At 37.8% G+C, this 27,738-nt stretch overlaps 1 protein-coding gene across 2 annotated transcripts in view; it reads left to right on the top strand.

Annotated features, from left to right (window-relative positions):
• The first annotated feature begins 22,550 nt into the window (after nt 1-22,550).
• LOC147628560 (protein TONNEAU 1b-like) overlaps nt 22,551-27,738 on the top strand; it is a 60,353-nt gene continuing 55,165 nt past the window's right edge. Inside the window, exon 1 of one of the 2 annotated variants that reach the window (XM_086813749.1) lies at nt 22,551-22,733. In XM_086813749.1, coding sequence (XP_086669875.1) covers nt 22,647-22,733 — 87 coding nt within the window. In that variant the 5' untranslated portion in view covers nt 22,551-22,646. The remainder of the gene's footprint in view (nt 22,734-27,738) is intronic. The other variant, XM_086813748.1, reaches the window with a different exon arrangement.

The raw sequence follows: 27,738 nt of genomic DNA, 5'->3' as shown, positions 1-27,738 counted from the left end.
AACTAAACCCAATTGCTGATATCTTTGAGCCATTGAAATCCATGCCTCAAATGCATCTCCCAATACCATTTGCCATGCCCACAACAAGCGTTTCATCGAGTTTTACACCCCCTGTCTCATCAATCTCCCTAGGATTTGGCCTCTTGCTTTTTACCACTATCACAAGTCCTAAGGCTTTAGACATGCTAAGTACCAATCCTTTTGCAAACCCTAGATATCTATACCTTGGACATATTAACTAATCTAGGAAGGGGGGTTGCCCAAGGACTAAGTGAGTCTCTACCCACATTAGCACCCACACATGGCCCAAGCTGTAAGATTCCTCCCTCTAGCTTTTGAGGTGTAAAGGTGTAAGAACCTCCCCTTCTGTTCTTGAAATTATTCCCCTCTTTGAAATAGAAGAAAGATCTTGTTTTACCCTGTTTTGGCCTAGAGAAAGATAATCCAAAATTGAGATATCTTTGGATATAAAAATCCTCCTAGTGTCTAAAATGGATTCCCTTGAAATAGAAATTCAAAATGAACGTTCCAAGGTACATTAGGAATTAATTGAAAATGTGTATTAGGGACCTTAGCCTAAGGGTCTACATTTTCAAAAAAATAGATTATGTTTCAATTAAGATTCCAATGGGCCAATTGGATTAATCCAATTGTTGGGATGAGATAAATCCAAAAGAATAAAAGAAAATACCCAAAATTGAGTAAATGCTCACATAAGATGAAGAGTTGATTGAGTACAAGTTTTATTAGTTAAAAATTATGAGATATTACCAAAAAAATGAGATATTTTAGAATAATGATGTATTTTTGACACCTTGGTAAGGAAAGGAGGACTCTTGAGGTAGGCGCCTCTTTCACATGTATGGAAGGGTTTTTAATTCAAAAAAATTATGATATTTTTATCTCTCCCGGATTAAACCAAATCAAAAAAAGAGCCAAACTGGTCCAAATCTTGTCCAAATTGAGTCAAACAGAACCTAGAAAATTCTAGAACCCAGTTGGACTTGGTTAGTGGCCTCCCTCACCTATAAATAGACTCTCAGTCATTTGTAATTAAATATTGGAGCTATACCATGCCAGTATTATATTAAAATAATCATATTTTCTATTATCTCTGAAATTTTTCTCTCTTGGGAGCTTAGAGCCCTCTCTCTCTACAACAACTCTTGGAGTTGCTCTTCTCCTCTTGCTAGACCAATTGATTGGTTGGGAGCTTCACTGCAATTAGAGAATCAAGCCAAACTTGGAGGTAAAATTAATTTTTATGGTTTTTCCAATTTATCTCAATGACTTTCTTCTTCTCAACCCCTCTCAAGCTTGAGAAGCTTTCTAAATGATTGTTTTAATTCAAATCAAGCTTTCCCTTAAAGTCTTAATGCTTAATTAAGAGAAAGTTAATCTTTATGCTTATTTGTAATGCTTTCTTTAAATAAATCTCTCTCTCTCTAAAAGAATAACCATCTTTATGGCTAAATCCCTTGAAAAAGGATGCTTCTCAATGATAGTCTCTTGATTCAAAGCTAAACTCTAGGCTTGATAAGCTAGAGATTAAGAAAATGGTATTTTTATGATTTTGTGTTAACAAAATAATAGTTATTTCTTTTAGATTATTTATAAGTAGTTAAAAACTACTTTGATTGATTCTAAATGAGAAATAGATTATCCTATCAATTTGGAAAAAGAGAAATAATGGAATTAGCTTGATCAAGTGGGATAATCATAATTAAGTTTATGATTATGGTTAAAATTATGATTTAAATTCATAGTTTGATTTTAAGCATAAAAGAGGAACTACTATCATATTTTCTTTACAAGCTTTTATTCTTTAGAAAAAATTGAGAATTATCAGTAATAGCAGCAAAGCTATGGTAAAATTTTTAGAAAATAATACATACCTTATTTTTATACATAATACTAAAGAGGACTTCCTACCATATTCTAGGATTAGATATCCTATGCAAAAATAATGATTTTCATCATATTCATGAGAAATATTTTTTTTGTAATTATGCATAAGAGTAAATATTGGTAAAATTATTTTTATACAAAAAGAGGAATTCCCATGATATTTAAGATCGAAGTAATTAAATGGTAAAAGAGAAATTTTTGATAAATTTATTTTTATACAAAAAGAGGAATTCCCATGATATTGAGATCCAAGTAATTAAATGGTAAAAGAGGAATTTTTGGCATAATTCAAATTATGAGTATTTATCAAAAGTGAAATTTTGAGCATTATTAATTTTATTTTGAGAAATATGGGTAGAATTGATTTTTGTAAATCCCATGAATCTTTTACTCAAAAAGAAGAATATTGAATATATTTTATGTGAGAAATTTAAGAAAGAATATGAAAATATCCATCGAGAAAAAGTACCTTTAACTAGGCCAAGCAATTGGCAGAAACTTAGAAAAGTCTCATCGGTATCGAAAGTAGAAAACAGTACTAAAAGTGGATGTGATAAGATGTGATGAGGAGCCGAATGAATGTAAATGAATGTGACAGGATGTAAATGGATACGATGTGATTAGATGAGATGTGAATGTGATAAGAGGAGAAAAGTGAAGTGATAAGAGGAGATGTAAATGTGAATGTGATAAGAGGAGATGTAAATGTGATGTGATAAGGATAGATGTGGATGGAATGTATATGATGTGATGTGGGTGCGATGAGAGTCCATGGCTCTTTTATATGGATCTGTTGGTTGATCTTGCTGATCTTCAATGAGAGTCCATGGCTCTTTTATATGGATCTATTGGTTGATCTTGCTGATCTTCAATGGAGCGTCCATCTGGATTTTCTTGAGTGAATATATTTCCGGGTGAGCTAGGAACTATTGAAAAGGCCCCTGAGAGTGAATAGGTGGTGAGCGTTCTGGTTGCCAATGATGCCATAGTAGGTACACCGATGAAGGAATAATGGAAATTAGAATTCAAGTTAGATATTTTGGAGGCTTATGATCAGTGATACTATGGTTTCATTAAAAGATTGTTTTAAAGATAGCTAAATCTGTGAAACATAGAATTTCATATTGGGTGTGTAAGTGGTCTGACTATCTTGAAGTTTGCTTGAAGCACTGGCTAGGGGGCCTGGGACCTCTTTTCCCTGGTACTCGGGACAAAACATAACCAAATTTTTAAATGGATCCTATCACTACAATGGTTGGTTGGGCAGTTGGCTAACCCATGGGATTGGATGGGGTTAGGCTGGACTGATGGATCCCTAAAATGAAACTCAATTTTATTAAGTTATGATAGTTGAAGTAAATCTCAGATAACCCTTATTCTATGGAAAAGAATCAACAGTTGTGTCTCTTGCTTCACTACAATGGTTGGTTGGGCAGTTGGCTAACCCATAGGATTGGATGGGGTTAGTAGGTTGGACTGATGGATCCCTGAAATGAGACTCAATTCTGTTAAGTTATGATAGTTGAAGTAAATCTCGGATAACCCTTATTCTATGCAAAAGAATCAACAGTTGGATGAGGAAAAAAGCATTGGACTCTATGATCCAAGTGCAAGTCTCTTCCTTGATCTGACCATGAGACTTACGGGTACGGTCGGATCAGTTTGGTTAGTGATGACCTTGACTATGTTAGAATAAAAATATCCTGGAGCAATCGCCTATGTCTGCTGGGCGAGGGAAGTTTTTTAGGTTCGATTTTAGAAGAACCGAGGGATTAGTCTCTTGTCTGGATATCTGTGTGGTGGGCGAGGCCCCGAGTGAGAGGCTCTGCCCTGCGTAAAAAGTGCTACTTCCGCTGCTAGCACCCCAAAATTTGTTGCGTGGAGGGGGCAGGGATCTTTCATAAGTGACTCATACAAAAACACGGCCATACATATTTCCAAAATCAAGGCAAATACAATGGAACGACTAATCCTGTTCAATTCATACAAATGTTTGAAGATGCGAAGACTTTGGAAATCCAAACTAGCCCACCAAGGTACATGTGTTGATTAGTGGGAAAGGGTAGTCAATGGATCATCACATTGATGCTCGCTCGATGATCAAGAAGAACTTCAGGACCTTGAAAACAATCTTTATCCACGGCTTTTCAAGACAAGGTGATCGGTGGAGTGCAATGAAAGAACTCTATTCAATGGAGCAGAAACAAAATGAAACCATTAGAGATTTTATCCTTCGAAAAAAAATATTGGACTTATGATGTGAGCCATGGGAGAAACTAAATGATGCTCAATCAAAGAGATGTTTCATGATGGGCATAAACAATAACAGCGTACACAACTTGATCATTATATCCAATCCATAAACATTTGATCAATGTTGTCAAGAAGCAATATGTTTAGATGACAACATGATGGAGGATGATCATGATACGAGATGTTCTTCATCTAAACCAAGTGAAGCAATGGCTTTAAAAAAATGATCTCGGAATCACCATTCCCTGAATTCTATGCAGCCTTGCTTAAAAGACTTGAACTTGAATCTCCAAGAGAGAATAAGCTCCTTCAAAACCAAATATCCTTAATGCCTCTCCAAGTGATGGGCGAGATGCCTTGTGTTTAGTGCAATCACTACGTTCATCCAAATCCCCATTGTGCATACAAGGTACCTATTTTTTGGTACTGCATTTATTGCAAAACCTTTGGTCATGACACACTTGAATGTGCCAATTCATCTACAATTAACTCAAAATATCCATCTCACGTGCCCCAAACAAAAACAATTCAAAGGATTGAAACTGCTCAACAAACAATTCAACGAACACTTCAGTGTTTCTATTGTCATAGACTGCACAAAGTAGCATAGTTTTGAATACTTCCATACCCAAAATCACTAACATTTTGCAACCCATATGTGAATGATGTGGAATCAATCACATATTCCAAGATTTCCTAAGGAGAGTTCCTTCTCTGCAACCTGTCTCATAGAATACAACTTCTAACATCTTGAGTATACAAAACGAGCAATTTTCAATGGTACCCTTGAATGTGCTTACACGCTTACAAGACAAGGCACGAGAAACAGTCAAAAAAATGCAAAAGAAAATACTTTGAAATCGGTAGAAGAGCATGCTATTAGAGATAAAAGTAAGGCATATAAGGATGATGTACACATTGATAGCTCCTAGAAGGACTTGTGAAATGCCTTGTTGTTGGCTTCAGCAAATGAACTTGTAAAGTATCTCCTTTTTTTCCCTTAATTCTCTTAATAGCTTTGATCTCTAGAAGATAATTGGAGTTATAGTTACATGTTGATTTCTACTAATTGTATTAGCCTAAATGAGCATGCTATTATTAAATTGATCTTGAGAGACACTCTCATAAATGTAAATAACATTTGTGAGTGTAACCCCCAAGTCTTCATGAGCTCTTTACCACATGAGGAGGTCTTCATAATAAGGAAGTGGAGAGCAAAGGAGGAAGCCATGGCTTCCCTTGTGACTTGGGGTTACTTGGCTCAACATATATTTCTAGTGAGAAGGTTTATACACACATTTCCTTCAACCTTAACTTTGTTAGATGTGGGAAGCTATAAAATTTTGCTTAACTATTGTTTAAAGGTATATAATGTGGAATGAAAGAGGGGAATGCATAGTTTGGCACATGAAGTACCCTTGGAACAAAGACCTTAGCTTGAAAAGAAATTTGTTATCCTTAAGGGAATCTCAAATAGAATGGGCAAGGTAACATATCCTTCTATATAATTTATGTTGGTGGATAAAGTGTTTTCCTTCTTTTAACAGAGTTCATGTTTCCTAGGTATTACACCATATTGATCCTAGAAACGGGAATGTATGGAAGTCTACATTGTTTTCATTGTGCTTTGATAGTTTATAATCCTTCATGATATTAGAAAAAATGAAAACTCTAGCCATGGAAGAATTGAGGATACAGAAGAAGATTATAAAGCTATCCTTGCTAGAGGCAAATAAAGTGATGAAGGATATGTATCCACATGCCATGTAGAGATGTTGAGACAGAGGGTAAGCCCACCTTTATCTTAATTATAATAAGTAGCTTGCATTGCAAGATATACTCGCAAGCTTGTTTTTAACTTTCATTGTCAAGTACAGCTGGCTTGCTAAAGAGGTACTTTTGGAGAAGGTGGAGACTCATTCCTTAACAAACTTAGAGAATTTATGTGATGTCACAACCTATTTTGCATTGAGATATCAAGCTCAAGTAGTACGGATATGGATGACATGCCAAGATGGCAGCTCTACACTTATGCCACTAGCAAGGTTCATGAGATTAGGGGTGATATGCCACTAGTGGTTTTTACAGGCTATGTGAGACAACCACTTTGGTTTAATAGATGGCATATTATAGTACTAGCTCATGTGGTTGGGTTCAAACTACTACAAACCAATGTCTTATAGCACCAACTCATATAGTTGGGTTCACAGTACTATGGACCGACCTTTTTTATTTTAGTAGAAGAGTACTCTTATGTTTATGTTATGGTAGAGAATAGAAGAGTACTTTCCCTTGTAGTATGTACTCTTATCTTTATGTTATGGTTATATATAGAGAACATAAGAGAATAGAAGAAAATTCAGCCATCCATCTCTCTTTTGTATGTGTGTTTTCTTACAAGGAGCTCAAGCTTGCTCTTTCTTCTCATGGTATCATAGCGTCGTTTCATGTGAAGAGCTCAAGAGACAAGAAAAGGAAATGGTACATGGGTAAAGCTAACTCTATCTCTTTCTATTTGATTTGGAAGAAAATCTCTACAGGTAGTAGCTAGTCATGTGAGCAACGTGCAAACACAATAGTAAGGTGCACTTTCACATCTTAAAGGGCTTGTATTGTGCAAGCAAGGTTCGTAGATTCTTAGTGTTTTCAAAATTTAGATTTGAGGCCATTTGGGTGTTGGTAATAGGGTTGCATGAATGCGCGCGCGTGCACACACACACACAATGAAGAAGCTCAAGGGAGCACACAATGAGATGATAGATAGATGATAAATGTGTGCTATACAAAGAAGATAAGTATACCCCAAGAAGGGTGTATATTAGCACGAGGGAAAAAAAACCTCCTAAAGAGGGAAAAAGTGCCCAAGCTAGTCCTAGTGTGTTTATACATCACTACCAAATAGGGTAAGGCATGGCTCAATAGAAACTACTCAACCCTATTTGGGGGCATTGGAGTGGTGGAAAGTTTGATGATGGTAGTGTGGTAATTGAATCTGCCATGGCTTTATATAATATGCAAACAAAAGAGATCTCAATCTACACGTGGGTTGGCCAAAGAGATCTATTGAAGGCATACTCAACCACCCTTTGTACTAGAGTTTCAGTTGTATTCTTTCTTCTTGTACATAATAAAGATAATGGTTTTGTACTAGAGTTTCAATTGTATCCTTTCTTCTTGTACATAATACAGATAGTGGTTTAGGACTCGTGTGTGTTGGGTGTTGTTTTCACCACCGCTGCACTCTTCTCTATCTCTTTTGGACATAGGCACAAGCCTACAATTGGTACAAAAAATAGATAGTAGTTTAGGGCATTATCCAACATAGGCTAAATTTGGATGATCTAAGGTAGGAGTGCATGGAACATTTGTGCACAACACTGCTTGTGCCTAGAATCATCAAGGAAGCACTGCCTTGGTGGGTGCAAGGCCACGATTACTTTGTCACCCTTTCAATAAGCATGTCGGCCATCTCCTAGGCCATGTTTGACCCCCTCTAAACATCATCATGTAGCCACGCACACCTTCATCCATGTCGGTATTATGGTGTGGTGATTGCCATAGCATGATCATCTAAACATCATACCTTACCATGGCTGCCAAGCACTTAAATATCACCACCGAGTGAAACCGCTTGGCTGCCAAACCCTTGAACATTTTAAACAAATGCTAAAATAGTGATTCAAGCGATTCATACAAGATATTTGTCAGCACAAGGTCTACAAATTGTCTACTCTTTTCTCCTAAAAAACCATTAGGCCTTTTGGAGAACACTATCCCTGCAAGGTGTTCATGGCCAACACCATTAAGCCATGGCTTATACAACCATGGCCTAATGGTGTCAACCATGATAAGTTGTTCATGGCCATACACCATTACAAAGAAGCTTGCAAATTTGGTTAGCTTCTTAAATTTTGGTTAGCTTGCAAATTTGGTTAGCTTCTTAAATTTTGGTTTTTATCGTATTCATGCTTTGCCCCCCTTTTCCATCCTTAAAGGCCCTTTATCTATGTAATACGAACAAATTACCCATGAATTTGATTATCTCTCTTTTATATTCCCCTCCCCACCCCCCTAGAAACTCCCCACCACATCTTTTTTATCTCTTCTTTTCACTTTAGTTTCTCTTCCACACTACAATACAAATCTATATTCAATTAAGGTGTTCATGTCCATACATTAAGCCATGGCTTAATGCTGTTGGCCATCGTAATGGATGCCATGGCATGGCAATCACCATAGGCGAGGCTTAATGGTGGCAAGCTAATAGCATTACCACCATGCTGCCTTTGCATGTAGCATTGCCATAGAGTCGCCACAAGCACTGCCACCTCCAACAAGGGTTGCCGCCAGGATAGGAAGGCGAAATAAAGGAAGAGAGAGACAATCGTAATACATGTGAGAGAGAGAGACAATCGTAATACATGTGAGAGAGAGAGAGAGAGAGAGAAAATAAGAGGTGCCATTCTAATTTTTGAATAGTAAAGATATCTTAAAAAATCCTTATAAAAACTTTTAAAAAAACAATGATTGGTCTTGATTTGAAAAAGGGGTTTTAGAGGTGGTTTTAGAGGGGATTTTTAAAAAGTGAAGATGTCTCAAAAAATTCCATAAATTTGTTGGTGGAATTCAATGTTTTTTTATAAAATACAAGTGAAGATATTGAAATTTGATGCCATCACTTCCACTATGGGAGTGGGTAAAGTTGAGCCCTCTACATCCCTTTTCGGCCAGAGGCATGGGTGCTATTGATGGGATAAATCCTAGGAGGCGAAGTTGAATTCAATAAATACTAGTGTAACTTCCCTCTAATAAATACTAGTTACCCACTCAAAAAAAGATAAGAAAAGCCATCCAAGCTAAATCCAATGAAAACAATGTGAACTCTTCTTTAGAGACTCTATTTCTAAAACCCTCCACTATGGCTTGTTCTAACTCTTTGAGATGGCCACAAATTGATAAATGGCAAAGAGACCCATATCCTCAAAGTTGTACATAACTTCTACATAGTTTGAATTCTAAGTTTAACATAATTCAAAATCTCATCAATCAAATTTTGCACATTTAATCGCTTATTATATTATACATGTGCTATGCTTTTAGTTAAGACAAGGTAGATTAACAATCACACTATGTGAGGAGCATATGCTCTTTTAAGGTTGATTTTTTTTAACTCCTCTTCTTTATATTTTTAGGAGTCAAAAAAAATATACACTTTGACTCCTCTTCTTTATATTTTTAGGGGTCAAAAAAAATGTACTCTTTGAATTGATTGGCTTGTTTTTATCTTCGTGATATTTATGAGTATGAATAAAGTCTATAAATGGGCCTTGTTCATTAGTTCAATGCATACCCTTTAGTCCATGTTTGTTGAGGTGGATAAACTATGTTGGGTTTCGTAGTCCGTCTTGTGTATGTCGTAGTTCGTCAAGTGTCCACTCTTTATGTGTGTGTATGTGTTCCTCCTAAATAACAAGAGAGTAAACCATGTTGAGTAAGTTTGCCTTTAGCTAAGCAGAGATGTCATCACCTCTTAGGTAGATATTATCTCCTATTATTTAGGCCTTTAAATTAGCCGAAGAGATAAGGCTTAGCCAAGCCTATAAAAGGGCCCTTGTACTTTCATTTTAACTTAATCAAAGAAGTACTCGTGCCAATCATTCTTGCGCTTTTAACTCTCACACACTCATTTGAGTCGGCCTTCAAAGTTTGACATTTGGGTTACAGCTTCCTACCTACGGATGCCACATCAGCATCTAACCTAGCAGATGCCACGTCAGCTTCTAACCTTCTCATGCCATGTAAGCTTCCCACCTACTGATGCCACATCAGCTTCTAACCTACAGAGTCAGGTGTGGGAGTCAACAGTCTAAATCAGTCATCTGAATTGGCTGTCAGAGTCAGTTGTTAAAGTCAACCACCGTTGGAATGAGTAGTCTAAATTAGCCATCAGAATCAGGTGTCGGAGTCAGTTGTCTCTGAATTAGATGTTAGACTCAGCTATCAGATTGGAATCCAGTCAGTTATCGAAATTAGCTTGTAAGCAAGAGCAGTACAGTTCATCCTATCCATTAAGCACTCATAGATTCTTCCAAAGCTTTGGAAAAGCTTCTTTCTCTACAAATATTCTCTAGAAAAAAATTCCCTACTTGGCAAACAAAGATAAGACTTCTTCTCATGCGGGATAAGGTCTAGGAGTTGTCAATGAAAATGAAGAAAAACTTGAAGGCACACTATCGTCACTTGCAGTAAAGTCCTGGAATGAGCATAATGACAAGGCACTTACTCACATCAGCCTTGGTCTTGCAGATAACCTTATCCATCATCTTGATTTGGACAAAACAGCAAAAGAGGTATGGGATAAGCTTAAGAATCTATTTGATGACAAAATTAATAATTTTAAATTTTTCCTCAAAAAAATACTACAATCTAAAAATGAAAGATAATCAAACTCTTCAAGAACATCTCAATAACATTGGCTCTCTCTTGTAACAACTTGGTGCATTAAATACACATCTCTATGAGGACGACAAGAAAGTTGTACTGATCTCCAGCTTAGAAAAAATTAAGAAGTACAAAAAAATGCTTTCTTCACTTTGAGTGTCTCGTGATGTAAGATTCCTCCCCAGCCCCTCAATATGTCCAGTATCTTCCCCCTATAATCAATCCCCTCTTCAAAATAATAAAAGATCTTGTTTCTACCTATTTTGGCTTTGATTTGAGAGAGAAAATATTCTAGAGAGAGATTATTCAGATTTTAGATATTTTTGGATGGAAAAATATCTCTTCTTATTAAAATAAATTCCCCCGAAACAAAAGTTCAAAAAGATTTTCAGAAGATGCATTCGAAATAAATTATAATCTGGTCAAAAGGCCTTATCCTAAGGATTCAGATTTTTTAAAAATTTTAAATTAAGGTTTTGAGGAGCCAATCAGATTAATACATATGTAGGGAGGAGATAAATTGAAGAAATAAAGAAAATCTCCCCAAAAATGAGTAAATACTCACATAGGACCAAAGGAAATACTTAAAAATGAATTTTTGACACCTCAGAGTGGGGATTCTCCCTCATGAAGGAGGCGCCTATTTCACATGTGTGGTGGAGTTTTAAATTCTCAAATATTAAGATATTTCATCTCTCCTCTCTCCTAATTCAAGTCTAGTTCCAAAAAGTAAGCTAAACTGACCAAAAAATGGTCAAAAATTGACCAAACTGATCTGGAAATTTCTAGAATCAGTTTGCTTGGTTAGAAGCTCATTTTTTCCTATAAATAGAAGCCTCCCCCTTTGTAGAAGCTTAATAGTGTTTTATGCACTGTTACTCTACTCCATCCCAGAGCCAAAAACAGTGAATTTATTGATAATTTATTAGTTTTTTACCTTTTCCTCTTCAAAAGAATTGGTGGCCACTCTTGTTACAAACAAGAGTAGATCCCTCAAACCATCAAGCCAAAGAAAAGCTCACAGAAATTCATGTAAGCTAGAAATCCTACTTTTTCTTTATTCCTTTTAATGGTTTTCTAATTTTTATTTTTTTTAAATGGAAAAATGATGTTATGCCTTGTTGGAAAGGCTTTCCCCCTCTCTTCATTCTTAAATTCAGCCTTTCTTTATCCTAGATAAGTAATCAAATTGTTAGAATTAAACTTTTCATATATTTTCTCTTTTAAAAGTGGAATTTGATTAGTTTAGAATGCTTTAAACCATTTGTTAGAATTAAACTTTTCATATATTTTCTTTTTTAAAAGTGGAATTTGATTAGTTTAGAATGCTTTAAGTAACTTGAGGATAGAAAAAATTAAAAAATGGTCAGCCATACAAAGGATGTTATGGCAAAATTTTCTTAAATTTTGTGAAATAAGTTTTATCTTTTATTATTGAAAAAGAGTAATCCCCACCGTTTGTGTATTCTAAAAGTGTTATTTTCATTATGGGCATAGAAAAATGCATACTAGAAATATTTTTATTATAAAAGTGTTATTTATATTAAAATTAAATTCTATGTATAGAAAGATGCATATTAAATAATTTCTTTTTATCATAAAAGAGTGGTTTTCATTAGATTTAAATTCTATGCATAGAAAGATGCATATTGGATTTTTTTAATTATAAAAGACTTACTTTCATCAATATTGATTTTTATGTATAAAATGATGCATAAAAGAAATTTTTTTATTGCTAAAGTGTTACTTTCATCAATATTGATTTTTATGCATAAAATGATGCATAAAAGATTTTTTTTAATTATAAAAGTGTTACTTTCATCAATACTGATTTTTATGCATAAAATAAATTTTTTTATTGCTAAAGTGTTACTTTCAATATTGATTTTTATGCATAAAATGATACATAAAAGATTTTTTTATTATAAAAGTGTTACTTTCATCAATATTGATTTTTATGCATAAAATGATGCATAAAAGATTTTTTTATTATAAAAGTGTTACTTTCACCAATATTGATTTTTATGCAGCATAAAAGATTTTTTTTATTATAAAAGTGTTACTTTCATCAATATTGATTTTTATGCATAAAAGAATTTTTTTTATTATTTTAATATTGATTTTCATGCATAAAAGAATTTTTTTCGTATTATAAAAGTGTTACTTTCATCAAAATTGATTTTTTGCATAAATAGATGCATACATAATTTTTTTTAGAGTTCTCTTTAATCCTATGTTTAAATCCCATGAATATTGGTAAATGAATAAGTAAATATTCTGTGAGAGAAAATTCTACCATTTCATATTCTCTAGGATGGTAATGAGAAAATTCAGAAAAACTATTGAAGTCAAAATTTTAGATAAATGATTAATTTATTCCTCATAGGAATTAGTTTTGAATTTAGTTAAGCAAAATACTCAATGAATGAAATTCAATAAAGTAGTAATTGAAATATTACCCTTCGTTGGAGAAAGATAGTTTAGGGAAGAGAACCTTTCCAGACTCAAACCCTGAATCAGACTATGACCAAGACATAACTCCTTCGTCAGTTTCAAGAAAAGATGATGTGACCAGTTCAGGAAAATTCACTCAAATCACCCACCGAATCTGAAATCAAGTTAAGACCCTTGATTCTGATTTGAGGATCAAGGTTACAGAATTCAAGAAATTCTGTTGGAATTTTAGACCTGCGATCTAGAAGTATTGGGATATGGATTTAAGATATACCCATTGAATTTAAAAGAAAATCGAAACTGAAAACTTGCATAGAAACCCTGTTTTCTTAAAGAACTGTCTTATGCCAGAATGCTGGTGGAGGGAGCATTTGGTACGTGTGTTTTTCTAAGGGAAGTTCGGTTGCAACAGCTGGCATGGGGAGTGTTCAAAGGGTGGCTCACGCGGCAAAAACCTGCCCAAGTCTTGACATCCTGGGTATGGTGAAAAATGGTGTGCTTTCGGTACGATGGGCGAGGGTCGACGAAGTGGTCCCTGAGTGAAGTGCCAGGACACCTAAGGAGGATCCTTGAGGGTTTTGACTAGGCGATGCACAGGCTCGCGGTGCTTAGGACACCCATTAATATGTCGTGGAAGATATATATATATATGATGACGAGAAAATTATTGTAATCTATTACTAGATCTCGTTGGCTGACCTGCTGGTCTCAACGGAGAGTCCAGAGTGATACTGTTTTGTGAGAAACAAGGATTGAATGGAAATTTTGAGTTATGACATTTGTAACCAATAATTGTTTGTCAATGGATTGTTTTAAAAGTTAAAGTTTAAAGAGGAGTGTATGCATATCTGTATTCTAAAGCAAAAGTTAAGAAAGGCATTCAATTTTGGGTGGGTGAGTACTTGTCTGGTTCTACCAATTCCAGTGGTTGGGCAGTGGCTAACCCATGGGCCGGATGGGGTTAGGCTGGAATCAGTAGAGTTTTAATAATAAAATTGATTAATAGGAATACGTTTAGAACTCGAGTAGTTAAATAAAAGCCTGAAGACTTCTCTAATGAATAGATCAACGGGGCTGTGCCTGATTCATTCGGAAAAAAGCGTTGATCCCTTCAAGTTAAGTCTGTAATAGTTTCCCTTCTATCTGGTTTATTCAGATGAAGGTTAGTTCAGTATCTTGACCTCGTTAGAAAAATTCATTAAGAAAATAAAAATGGTGGAATCGTCCCCATTTTTCGGGCATGGGAAATTTTCTCGGTTTCGGTTTTCGGAATGACCACCGGCTTAGTCTCGTGCCCGGACATTCGAGGGCCAGGCCCTGAGTGAGAAACCCTGCCCCGCTCAAGAGGAAGCTACTTTCGCTGCTGCTACCATCCGAGAATCTGGTGTGTGGAGGGGACAATGGGATCTCACACGTGAAATGCCATACAAAAGTATGGTAGCTATTCTCATTGACGAAGACAAGAGACTTCAGGAAGAAGTGGTTGTGCTTGATTTAGAGAAATCTTTCCTCTCTAAAATCACTTTTCCAAAGAACAAGGGCAAAGGAAAGGCCATAAAATGCACATTTTGTAGAAATCTTGGTCTCATGGACATATGTCTTAAGAAAATGACACAGCCAGCAGGAAAAGGACCATGCCAACCTAGTTGAAGAGGAAGATAAAGATCTTGAAGATTCCAAAAGCTTCCACATCTGCAACATAGAATGCTTTATTTACTACAATCAAAGGACTCGACCTCGATGATGAGGATGAGTATGCCTTGTAATTTCCCCTTCATTTATGCTTTTCGTGTTCAGTTCTATAATGGGTCCTCTGCTTGGGTAGTCCACCCAAAATATGTATTTCTTGTTAGTATATGTTCAATGCTTGCCTCTCAGGCATGTATCTCACATTTGTATAATGGGTCCTCTGCTTGGGTAGTCCACCCAAAATATGTATTTCTTGTTAGTATATGTTCAATGCTTGCCTCTCAGGCATGTATCTCACATTGATGTATGGTGCACATTTGTACGGCCCCATTATGAAGAGAAGCCATTAGTGCACATATCTTTAGTGGGAACCCTAGCTTAGATGCTGGAAGGGGTTGTAGTTGTGACCGTCGATGGTCTCGGCCCAAAAAGGTATATGGAATATTCCTTTAAATATTCCCTCGGATACTAATTTCATCATTAGTAGAGGCAGTGGTCGGTTGGGACGCATTATGAATACGTGGGTGGTATGCCGCATCAATGCAGCATAGCCGCCCATGTCTTGGATGCATCCACCGCACTATCTGTAGCATTATAAATAGACATAGTGGCACAAGCAAAGGCATCCAATGCTTGTGAGCATATATTCCCTATACTCTCAGTATGCCCTCCATCCAGAGTCTATCTAGATCGCCATCTAAGCTCTATACTAGAGCGCACAAGTGGACATCACCACCATCATATTATACCTATCTCTTGTTTGGTATAATAAAAATTTTAAAATTCTGTCCATTCTTTCTATTGCATTGTCTAGTGTACTTTCTCTTGATGTATCATTTTTCGTTATGCCATATTCATACATTTCTTTATTAGCATATGTGTGTTTCCACTATGATGTCAAACTACTCTCTGTATAGAGTAGGGGGGCTGTTTCTAGGAGCTGAGGGATTTCATGTGTGGTCAAGCTCCTAGTAGGCATGACATGAGAGTTTGAGGTGTTTGTACACTATGATCTTTTGTATCACGTGTACAGTCACAGCCCATATCATCATGGATATGAAGGCTACCCACATAACAACTCGTTGATTCTGAAGGGGTGTTTATTAGGTTTTGTAGTCTGTCTTGTGTTCGCCATAGTGTCTGCCATTTATTTGTGTGTATGTGTTCCTCCTAAATAACAAGAAATTAAACCATATCGAGTAAGTGTGTCTTTAGCTAAGTAGTGATGTCAGCACCTCTTAGGTAGATATTCTCTCCTATGATTTGGGCCTTTAAATTAGCCGAAGACCAGGCTCAACCAAGCCTATAAAAAGGGCCCTTGTATTTTCATTTTAACTTAATCAAAGAAGTACTTGTGCCAATCATTATTGTGCTTTTAACTCTCACGCACTCTTTTTGAGTCACTAGTAGACTCCGCGTAGTCTTCGACTCTTGCACACCATGTGAGCTCCAAGGCTCTAACAAACTATGCTCATGATTGGGGACAAGGCACAGTCCCTTTAGTTTAGTCTATGTGTTATAAAAGCTTTCTCCTTTGGTGCCTTACCCATTGATGTGAAATGTAACCTTTGTGGTCACCATTTGGCCATGGTCTAGGTTTAGTCCAATGCTAGACAAAGTTGGCATTCAGTGTATTTTTTTCTTAGTTGAAATTACCCCTATCTTTATTTTACAAGGAATTTTTTTTAAAAAAAATAAGTTAGTTATAATCCTAGCATGTAGTAGCTTTTTGGTTGTTTTTTTAATTTAATTTAAATAGAGTCTTCTTGAAGAGAATTAAAATGGATATTTTTTAAAAATTTTGTGTTGTGGAGGTCATGTGGAATTTTGAGATATGACAATTTTGGCCAACTTACATGGAAGCTTTTCTCACAAAGTCATGGAGCTCCTCACCTTTATATTATTTGTACATGATTTATATAATTTATATATCTATTATCTAAAATAGGCAATTTTTGAGAAAAATGCAAGAAAGATGTTAGAGCTTTAAGTACATGTAAAATAAATCACTGACATAATTAGTTGCAGCCAATTGTGGCGAGGTTCCTTTCATGGATGGAAAGGTTGTGGCTTCACATAAACTCTGCAAGATCACCTCAATTGCAATCATGATGTACAGTTGGAGGCTTTGATAGAAATGGAAGGGGATTATCAAGTTCTCTGTCCAACACCTATGTATAAAAGGATTGGTGGTGAGAAACATTTCATACTAAAATGTAGTTTATCTACCTTCCTTTAGCGATATTTGTTTGCTTTAATAAAGTGTTGACTTATTATTGTAGTTTATCTACCTTCCTTTAGCGATATTTGTTTGCTTTAATAAAGTGTTGTCTTATTATTGTGTGATATTCTTTGTAGATTAATAGATGAAGAAGTCAAATAAGATGGGTCATGTAATAAAAACATTATCCTAGATATTGATATGGAGACTTCATTTCTAGAACCACTCTCAACATTCCAAATAGTTTGAACTCTTCCAAGTGCTTATCTCTTCAAGAGTTTGGTGGAAGAATGTGAATACAAGGGTAAAATAACTGATCTACCAAAGCTTTGTATCGAGAATTCTATTCATGAATTGGTAAATGGAAAAGGGATGGAGCAGAAGTATGATATAATTACATGGACAAAACCACAACAGATTTAACAAAACCTTTGTTTTAAGAAAAAACTTTTATGGTAGAACCTTTCAATGTATGAATGAAAGATGTTTGTTCTTTGCTCATTCAAAGGTTCTGGATAGACTTTATTAGAAAGGGCAGTTATTGAAGGCTAACCCAATAGGCGCTCTAACAATGGGCGATTTTGGAAACTTAGAGGATTCTTCTGTAAGCATGTTTCTCTATGTGTGGGGATATGCCTGGTATGTATATATTACTTTATGCCCAAAGACACTTCACACATTAGACTATTTATACAGAGGGGGATGCATACATATGAGGCTCTAAAAGGGATGTGTAGAGTAGCTTTAAGAAACACAAAAGTCCTAGTTGCTTGAGTCATTAGCATAAACTGTTGAGAAGTGTGGTGCCATAAAGCACATGTAGAGGCAGGGAGTGAGCATGTGAGCATGAAGCCATATGGCAAACTGGATTATCCCACATGCATGGAACAAGCAAAGATGTACTCTATCCATATAAAAGGGCTCATTTTCAAGCAATGAAAGTAATGTGATTAGCTTAATCCACTTGCATTAGTGAAGGTACCATGGATTTTAACATAGACCACAATGTGGGTCCAAGAAGGATTCAAATGATTATTGGTAGGGAATTTCTCTTGAAAGAATTTACAGATGAAGATAGAAAGGTGAGAGAACTCATGTCTGAGAAAGAATTTTTTGAGATAGCATAAGAGCTCCAAGGATTATTGAAGCTTAGCAGTGATTCCCAATAATTTTATGTAGTGTAGTAAGATATTTCAAAATTCAATGTTTATGAATAATACATTTGTGCATGTTAAAGCAAATGATCATGCAGAGTTGAAAGATTAATCAACAGGGTAAAGGGATAGAAGCAATCTTGAAACTGAAGAGAAAAAGTCATTTTGAGTTCTTCCATGGTAGTCATTTCCCCTTACAAGCTCATAACTCACATGAGAGATGTTTCATATTTAAGATGTTAACAATAGGTCTAGGATCAAGGGTGGACATTATGGATTGAATGGATGCTAACGACATTGGTGATTGCGACACTCTTAGATTTTCTTTGATCATGCTCATAGAATTGAGGGATGGCACACAATGGCTGCACATGTGTATAACCCCTAGTGAGAGTAGTTTTCTCTTATTGGCAACCATCATTAATGAAAAGTTTACTTGTACTAGTCAATAGTTTAACTTATTAATTAATTTATTTTTTCAGCATCCAAGCGTTGTTAACAGTACCCACACATGAGTTCAAGGAAGAAGATGAAGAGGCACATATCTTATTTTGGGAGAATATAAATTTAGTTATGGTTGAGCATCAAGGGAAGCCTGCAATTTTTTAAGGATTGATGGCTCATGAAGCTCGAGCTAATTGGAATGCTAGTCATAGGGTTTACAATAGTGGTGAAATAATGATTGGAAAAGCATGCTCATGCCTTTTCATTAGAGAGATATTCTTAATGTCCATATAAATAAATATATTTTCTCAGTGTGCTTAGAGGAACATATTGCAATGTGTGAAAAGTAGAGAACACATAAGATAAAATATGATGCTCCAATTTATTAAAATACGAACTTGGTGGACAACTAGAAGTAAAGTTGCAGATAACAGCATTGCAAAACTTGAGAGAGCTGGCTCAATTGGTGGCATTTCAAAGTAGGCCACTGGGGACACTTCCTTGTATAGATGCATAAAGGTTCTTTGTTTTTTGTTTTCTTCTCAAAATAAGATCATTTCAAGCCCTAAGAGTCGTGTGTGTAGGGTGGGGATCCCACAATCAATGCATCGGTGCCTAGGACTAATCTATCTGAATCAAAGCATGGGCGTTAGGTAGCAAGAGAGGTTTATAAGCACAAAATTAGCCTATGTGATGCTTGTGTCACGTATATGATTAATGCAATTTTACAATGCACTCGACAACTAGCTTTCATGGAGGGAAAATATATTGATAGTGGACTTGATCTTCAAATGCTAATATCTAGAACTTTGTCAAGGCAAAAGACTAGCCCTTCACTTGCACCACTTTATAAATAGTTGGTGATGCAGTCATGAGAACTCCAATGTTTATAGATAGGATCAAATTTAAGGGGGAGAAGAAGATTGTTTGAGCAAAGAGACCTCTTCACCAAGGAGAAGAGGAAAATGCTGCTAATTGTAGTCATAGACCTGAATTTATATAACTCTGTGACCGAGTAGACTCTGTAAAAGCAAAGGATGCGACAATAGACTTGGAGGAGTAGGACCCAGATAAACAACTACTAGAAATGGAGAAAGAAATTGATGACACTAAGTGGGCTATTAGGAGAATTCCAAAGATAACGGGTAAAGTGATATCATTGGGCAAAGGGTTGTAATGTGATGTACAGCATTGAGGTGGGGATGTAGCTCCATGTTTTTCAAGTGATGTCAATTGTCACAATGGACAAAATATAAGATGTGCTATTTCTGCAATACTATTGTTAAACATACATGGAAAATTAAAACAATGGTTTTACATCCACCCCCTAATACTATTCCTAATGTATAGCCCATTGCAAAGGGCACATCCTTGAAAATTGGGGAAGCACAAAATTTTATTCCTATAGGTTTTAGTGTTGGTATTCACTAGAGGACCTCCAAATATCCACAACTTCACATGGTGACAGTGTTGGAACAAAAAGCCATAAGTTTTTTTTACAGAAGAGATATATATCTAAAGCAGCATTTGAACAGATTTAGCAAGCATCAGACATGAAAGCAGCATTTGAACAGATTTAGCAAGCATTAGACATGAAAGATTGTTGGAGGAGTTATATACACAGTTAGTGTCAAAGAAATCTTTCATTTAAAAACAAAGGATACTGATGAGAAGGAGTGGCCATTTGAAGTGGGAATACAAAAGCAGTCCTCATATTCATCTGCTGCATTTATGGAAAGTGTAAACAACACAAAGACATATCTTGTTTGAAAGCACATATATTTTGTGTTTTTTATGGTGCTTGGGCAAGATGTGAATAACCATATGCACATCCATCAAACAAAAATAGCTCGACATGTTTTGAAGGACATGTTGATAGGATCTATAAGGAGCTACCCTACTACTTCATATTAGGCAAGACTTGCATTATCTCTTTTGATGTTGTACTCTTTTTGGTTGACCAAATATACGGGGTAGATCTTAACTCCTTTTTCTTAGATCTTAAATCCTTTTTCTTAGATTTTAACTCCTTTTTCTTGGAATCTTATCATGAAATGTAATCTGTTTTAGATTCTACTAACTAGCGCTATAATGTTACTTGTTCTTGCCTCAATATTTTACCCTTGGTATATTTTGAATGTTACATGATCTATAAATTTGTTGTAAAAAAAGATAGGTAGTTTAGTAAATATTTAAATCTCATTAGTTCCATCTTGCTCGCTCACACACTAGTAAGATATCGATAACGCAATCTGATTTTGCTGACTCGTGCTCGCTCCACATATGCACTCTCTATGTGACAATCACTTTGATTCAATAAAGTTATGGCATAGTTAGTCGATTTAACACTATGGACCGACTTTGTATGTTTTACTAGGAGAGTATTTTTCCTTATAATATGTAGTCTTATCTTTATATTATAGTTGTAGAGAAGAGAAGAGAAGAAAATTTAGGCCATCCATCTCCCTTGTGTGCTTAAGTACCCTTGTGTGTGTGTGTGTGTGTTTTCTTCTAAGGAGCTTAAGCTCACTCTCTCCTCCACATTCTTCGCATGGTATCAGAGTGCCAGTTAGTGTGAAGAGCTCAAGAGAGGCAATCAAAGGAAGCAGTATGCATGGGTAAGGGTAACTTCATCTCTTTCCTTTTGACTTGGAAGTAAATCTCTATTATAGATAGCTGACACAAGGATTCCCATCTAGGATGTGTTGGGGATTGCAGGTTTGCTACTGCTCTAAGTGCAAAAGTTTCTGAAAGTACTCTTTGGTAAGTTAGTGCGGGTAATCATGTCTAACTGTCTACCTTAGATTGTGAGTAAAAAGCTAGACAATAACAAATTCCAACCATGGAAGTTCAAGATGAGAAACTTCGTCATGGGAGTTTATTTTAGGCGACGAGAAAAAGCCAGAGCTTCTGGAAGAAAATACCACTCCTCAACAAGCAGATGCCTTTAAGGCATGGCATATGACAAATCCATCAAAGTGATGAATACGAGCAATGTGTTAGTGTGTTGGGGATGCTATCATAGATTATATACATGATGCAACAACACCTAAGGATGCATGTGATACCTTGGTTAAGCTGAATAGCACAAGCTAAGGTAAGAAAGATGTAGGTAAGAAAGATGCAGTTAAAGCAAGAGCTGTATAACGTGCAGAGAAATAAGCTGAGTATCACAATTACTCATTGAAAGAGAAAGCCATTTTGGAAACAAAAATCATGGTATGTAACAACACGAATCTAGTGCAATTAAAGAACGATGCAGTTAAAGCAAGAACTGCATAATGTGCAGAGAAATAAGTTGACATTAAAAAGAAGTCCTTTGTAAAAAGCCAAATGACATTAAAACTGGGAAGTAGCAAGGGAACTATGTATCTTCAAGCAGAATGACATTAAAAGTGAGAAAGTTGTAATAAGGGAGCTATGCATCTTAATGTCATTTTGCTTTTTATAGCAAAGGACTGCTTTTAATGTTATTCTACTATAAAAAGAAAAATGTCATTAAAAGTGGGAAGTTGTAGCGAGGGAAATATAAAAACGAGTTGAAGAGTCCTAGAAGTGTGTAAAAGTAAGATAAGCATGGAGGTCAGGTAGGTTTGATATTTTGGGCTAAAGCCAAGTATGGCTTCTTTTGCAAACACAATATATGCTAGTCTTGTCACATCAATAAAAATAGAAGAAGTATTTTCATAAATATATGTGTTTTCTTCTCTCCTCTTTTAACAACAACCTATTGTAGACGACGAAGGGGCAGCAGAGAAGGAATACTATCTTAGGGTTGCTTTCTCCAGCTAATGAAAAAAAACATAGCTTAATGTGCTCAAATTCAGTTTAATATAATGGAAAAATTGGGAAAACTTCCTCCAAAATCGTTGTTATGCTGCCCAAGTAATAATGTTGCCATAGAAACATGATAAAAAGTAATAATGCAAAAAGGCAAAGTAATATTTATAACAATAAAGGAGTAGTGGATTGCAAGAATGACAATTATAAATGCACCCTCCTTGTCTATGGGGTGAGTGAAACGAGCGCTCTCTCTCTCTCTCTGTTCAACACAAAACACAACACATACGAAAGCCATAGCCATGGATGAGTACGCGCGCGAGATGATGGACCTCAAGACTCTGGTCACCCGCACCCTCGAAAAAAGGGGTGTCCTCGCCAGAATCCGGGTACGTATATATATATATATATGCATATTTTCGAAATTGTTTTTAATAAATCTGTTCGAAATCTAATTAATTGAAAGCCTTTCCGATCTGCATTCTTTGGTAATGGCTTTGGTTTTTCTCCAGCCCATGTGTGTTGTCAAGAAGCTTAGCAGAGAGTATGGTTGGCGCAGAGATCGCCCACATCTTTTTTTAGAAATGAACCCCCTCAGTCTGCACTAGGTACCCTGCACCTACAGTGAAGCGGCTTCTCTAAACCTTGCAGACCTGTGTTCAAAGGGATCCAAGTTACACAGTGTGTGTGTGTGTGTGTGTGTGTGTGTTTCAACAATGTCCATCATTTACAATTATGACCCACTATTAACAACAATTCTGAACTTGCCTACGAGGGAGCTCCAAAGTGTGCATTTCTCCGGTCTTACTTCTATTCTTCAATGTTTAGCGATGACCGGCACGCTTGAGCTGCTAAACTGGCAAAAATTTCTTGAAGTGCTGATTTGTACATATTTGCATGAAATGACACCATGCAGAGTTGCGAAATTCTCAAATGGGCTTATAATCCTAACTAGGGGGATGTCACCATTTGGGCCAAATCCGCAGGAACCAGGTCATAGGTTGTGGCTGCATATCTAGAGGGCATGTTGGATCTTTTTGGAGTTCGTGCCGGGATCCAAATTTGCTAGTACAAGTAATATGATTTTCCAATACAAGGACTTGCATTGCATCTTGGATAACATATATTGAATGGTTTCACGAAAGGCATGCGTTGTATTGTGATGCTTGCTTGGACTCTGTTAATGTTAGTCTAGTGGCACTAGAGTCTGGGATGCCTGGAACTCCCCACCACTAGAGCATGCACCGGAACATGTTTTGTGACCTTGCCATTTGCTTGAGTTGTACATCAGTTGGAGCGCCACCTTGCAGCCCTTGTGTGCCCTGTGTAGTGCCACCCGCCATCCCTGTGCGCTGCCTGTAGCCCTTAGTGCCCGGCTTGCTGCTTTGTATGCACCAACTTTGCTGCCTAAATTGGCCGTATAGGAGCTTCGTTTGTTATGTACCTGTACACTAATCTTTACAGATTAGGGGTCTAATCCAGCGGAGTTAGGGGGCCCCAGGATTAGGGATTAGTAGGCTAGCTCATTCCAATCACGACCGGCATCCACTGATCTCCCCCCGGCCAAGGCTAGGGCTTCCTGCACAATCCCATAGTCCAACTACTAACCTTGGTTTTCAATTGTGTTTAGGGTAAATTCAGGGATGTACTTTACAATTGGCATAGTTATCACTATGAGTGAGAGCTTGGGTTATTGTGAGACATAGTTGTGTGGATGCACCACTGAAGGTCTGGCTTGGACCAGGAGAGAAGACAATGGACATGCTAGGTTGGTGTGTCGAAAGTCTATGGGCAAGCTTTAGTGGTATGGAACATTGGAGTTACACATGACCGTCATCCACCACCGATCTCCCCCGAGCCAAGGCTAGGGCTTCATGCATAATCCTATAGGCCCGTGTCTAACTCTAGCGCCCCATACCACCGAAGCCTGTCCGTAGGCCTTCAACACACCAACATACATACTCCATTGGCGTGGCATGAGCATGTCTGCTCTCCTGGACCAAGCTAGACCTTCAGTGGTGCATCCACACAACTATGTCTCACAATAACCCAAGCTCTCACTTATATAGTGATAACTACGCTATAACTGGCTAACTTGCTATAAAAGGCCATTAAGCTTGTTTTATCAATCTAGGAATCCTAGCCAACTATCGGCTTGCTAATCCCTAATCTTGGGCCCCCCTAAGCCCACTAGATTAGTTTCCTCATCTGTAGATTAGTGTCCAGGTACATAACATTGATGGACTTTACATTTGTCTCCGCCCATTTGCAGCCTTGCCGCCACTTTGGTGCATGTTCCCCATCTATTGTGCCACTTTGCAAGGCATGGGTCTTGTGATGGCACCATCATCTCGTGGGAGAAGAAGGATGATGAAGGGAGGTGTCCCATCAAGCAGAAGTCCCACTGGTATTGCCACTCGTGGCTCTTGAAGACTCAAGCTTTGAAGTGTTGCTGTTGTTGAAGTGTGCTAGGGCCTTGTGGATGTGATCTTCTTGGCTGGAATTGGCCTTTGTAAAGTCCACTAAAGGCTAGGATAGCGGGAAGACTACCCTTCTTTGGAAGGCTATATGGGAGGTCTCCTCAAGCATACCATTATTCATGGGAGCTTGTTCAAGGACCAGAATTCTTGAGTATCTTGGTATCTCAAGCCCGGGTATATTCTTGAGGTTGGTGATTGTATTTCGTTTTCATTCAATTGTTGTTCACATAAATATGGTGACCACTTTGGCACTCGCATGCTTGTACTTGAGTGACTTCTTGGATAAGAAAAGATATCCTTGGTGGGGGGTTTGGGGGGGGGGTTCATTTCAGTCCTTGTAGTGTCAGCATATCTCTTATTTAGTTGTTATGTTGCTGTTCATCTTTTTCTTGAATGGTATTAATTGGTTCATGTTTAATTGTGGTTAATCATACTCAAAAACTAAGTGACTCTGAGAAATACAGCATAGTTACATCTAGCCACTAAATTAATAACTCTCTAATGAGCCCTTAATCAATATAATCACTAAAATTATAATAATTGGGACTGCATTGGCCTTTCACATGGGAAGCTCTGGGAGTCTTTGTTTAGTATATTCATGTTGATGCAAAACGCAAGCAAGAGAGATGGAGAGAAGAGACAGAGATAGCTGAGTTTTAGTATATTCATACAGTACAAAAAGGTGTACATCATGGCAAGCCTTTAGCTACCCCTCAAAAGGTGGAAAAGCTCCTACCTAATCCTAGTCTATGACCACATTCCCAAAAGGAATGAGATGACCAACAATGAGCTATGCAATTGCCTTAAATATGCCTTGGGAGCAAGGGTGGATTGGCCGACTTGCTGTCGGCCAAGTTCTTGGACCCATAAATCCATTTTGCTGCAGCCGACAGGAAAACCCCTACACTGTTGGCCAACAGGCTCCTAGTCTTTCCACCACATCTTCCGTGCCAATAAAGTTGTAGAGCTTCTAAATCTAATCCTGAGTTTTGTTCTTTATCTGTTGCCCTTCACGGATCAGCCTTGGAATGAGCATGCACATGTCTTGCACATGACATCCCCCTTTGATAAACTTGACGACGAGATTCCAACTTCTGTTCTTGGATGACTGTTAATTTGCTGAATATCCGTGCATTTGTTCCATCTTGTCCCCTAGCCCTTCATGCCCGCTTTCTTTGGTCTTCTATTCCTGAGTATTGAGTCTGGCGCTCTCACTCCACCCCTTGCAGGATTATCCTCCCTTGGAACAATTGCTTGAAAGCCTTTCTTGGTATGCCCCAAGTGGCATCCTGTTGGAGGTGGCAATTCTTGTAGCTACTCTCGGGTTATCGCATGACTAGAAGTTGTGGTGGATTATCCCATATGCAAGAGCATGGGAAGTCGAAGAGCCATATATAGGGTGTGGTGGCACCTTGTCATAGATATCTCCTCCGGTCGGGTTTTTGGGGGGGGGGAGCAACGGCTAGGAGATGGGAGCCCAGCCACCGACATTGCTCAGTGTCCTAGGGTGGTGTGCGTGCTGCTGCTACGTGGCTTTGACATGGTATCGCAGCTCGGCTTGTGTGGTCCTAGGTGGTCCTAACATCTGTTTGATCGAGGTGCTCGAATTGAAGGAGGGTGTTGGAGGTGGCAATTCTCGTAGCTACTCTTGGGTTATTGCATGACTAGAAGCTGTGGTGGATTATCCCATATGCAAGAGCATGGGAAGTCGAAGATGTCAGAATGCATAGCGAAAATGAAGACAATTGCTGTAGAGAGCAATACACAAATGAAAGAGAGAGAGAAGCTTGTGTAACTTTGCTATATACACGAATAAAATCTCGGAATACACAATGAATGAGGGTGAGGGCAAGGGGCCATTTTATATGGCCCCTTGGCTGCTGGTCGGCCAGCCCAAAACAGGCTGACAGCAGCCTGACTACTCATGACCAGCAAAATGGTCAGTCGGCCAGCACTGAAAGGGTGGTCACGTATCAGCAGAACAGTCGGGCAGCCAGTAGACACAGTCGGGCAGCACCTGGGGCAGCCTCGACAGCCCATACACAGCTCCAGATAAATGGGAAAAAAATACGGAGAGTGAGGAAAAATGGGAAGACACCAAATACGGGCGGGCACACCCACAACAGAGGCCCTGACATAGTGACAGACATGAGATGATTGCTAACACCCCCTCTCAGCTCCTAGATGTGGAACCAACCCTAGTGAGTTGGAGTGCCGCCGGAGCATAGCCTGAGGTAGAGACTTCGTGAAGAGGTCCGCCGCATTGTCCTCCGTCGAACAATAAAGAAGCAAGATGTCACCAGCCAAGATCTTCTCACGAACAAAGTGATATTGTATCTCTATGTGCTTGGTCCGGGCATGGAAGACCGGGTTCCGAGCAATAGCGATATAGCTCTGGTTATCGCACCGGATGACTGTGGGCTCCTTCTGTGGAAACCCAATCTTGCCAAGCAATCTCTGCAGCCACACAACCTCGCAAGCAGCACCACAAGCAGCCCGGTACTCTGTCTCTGTCGACGACAAGGCAATGGTTGGCTGCCTCTTGCTGCTCCATGAAATAGCTCCCGAGCCAAGGGTAAAACTGTAGCCTGATGTAGATCTCCTCGTGTTTGGATCTCCTCCCCAATCTGAGGCACTCCAACCTTGGAGTCGAACTCGTTCCTTTGTTTCACCTCCAGTGGTGTAGAAGAGTCCAAGATCCTTAGTACCATGTAGATACCGCAAGATCTGCAATCCTGCGCCCAATTAGACTTCAACGGCGTCTCCATAAATGAGCTCAACAATCCCATAGGAAAGCTCAAGTCCAATCTGGTGTTTAGCAACCAGATCAATGAACCAATCCATAAATGAGCTCAACAACCCCAGAGGAAAGCTCAAGTCCAATTTGGTGTTTAGCAACCAGATCAATGAAGCA

This window comes from Cibotium barometz, chromosome 19 (genome assembly GCF_041138505.1).
Source record: "Cibotium barometz isolate CiBa-2024 chromosome 19, ASM4113850v1, whole genome shotgun sequence".
Classification (NCBI taxonomy): domain Eukaryota; kingdom Viridiplantae; phylum Streptophyta; class Polypodiopsida; order Cyatheales; family Cibotiaceae; genus Cibotium; species Cibotium barometz.
This window is presented reverse-complemented; position numbering and strand designations above follow the sequence as displayed.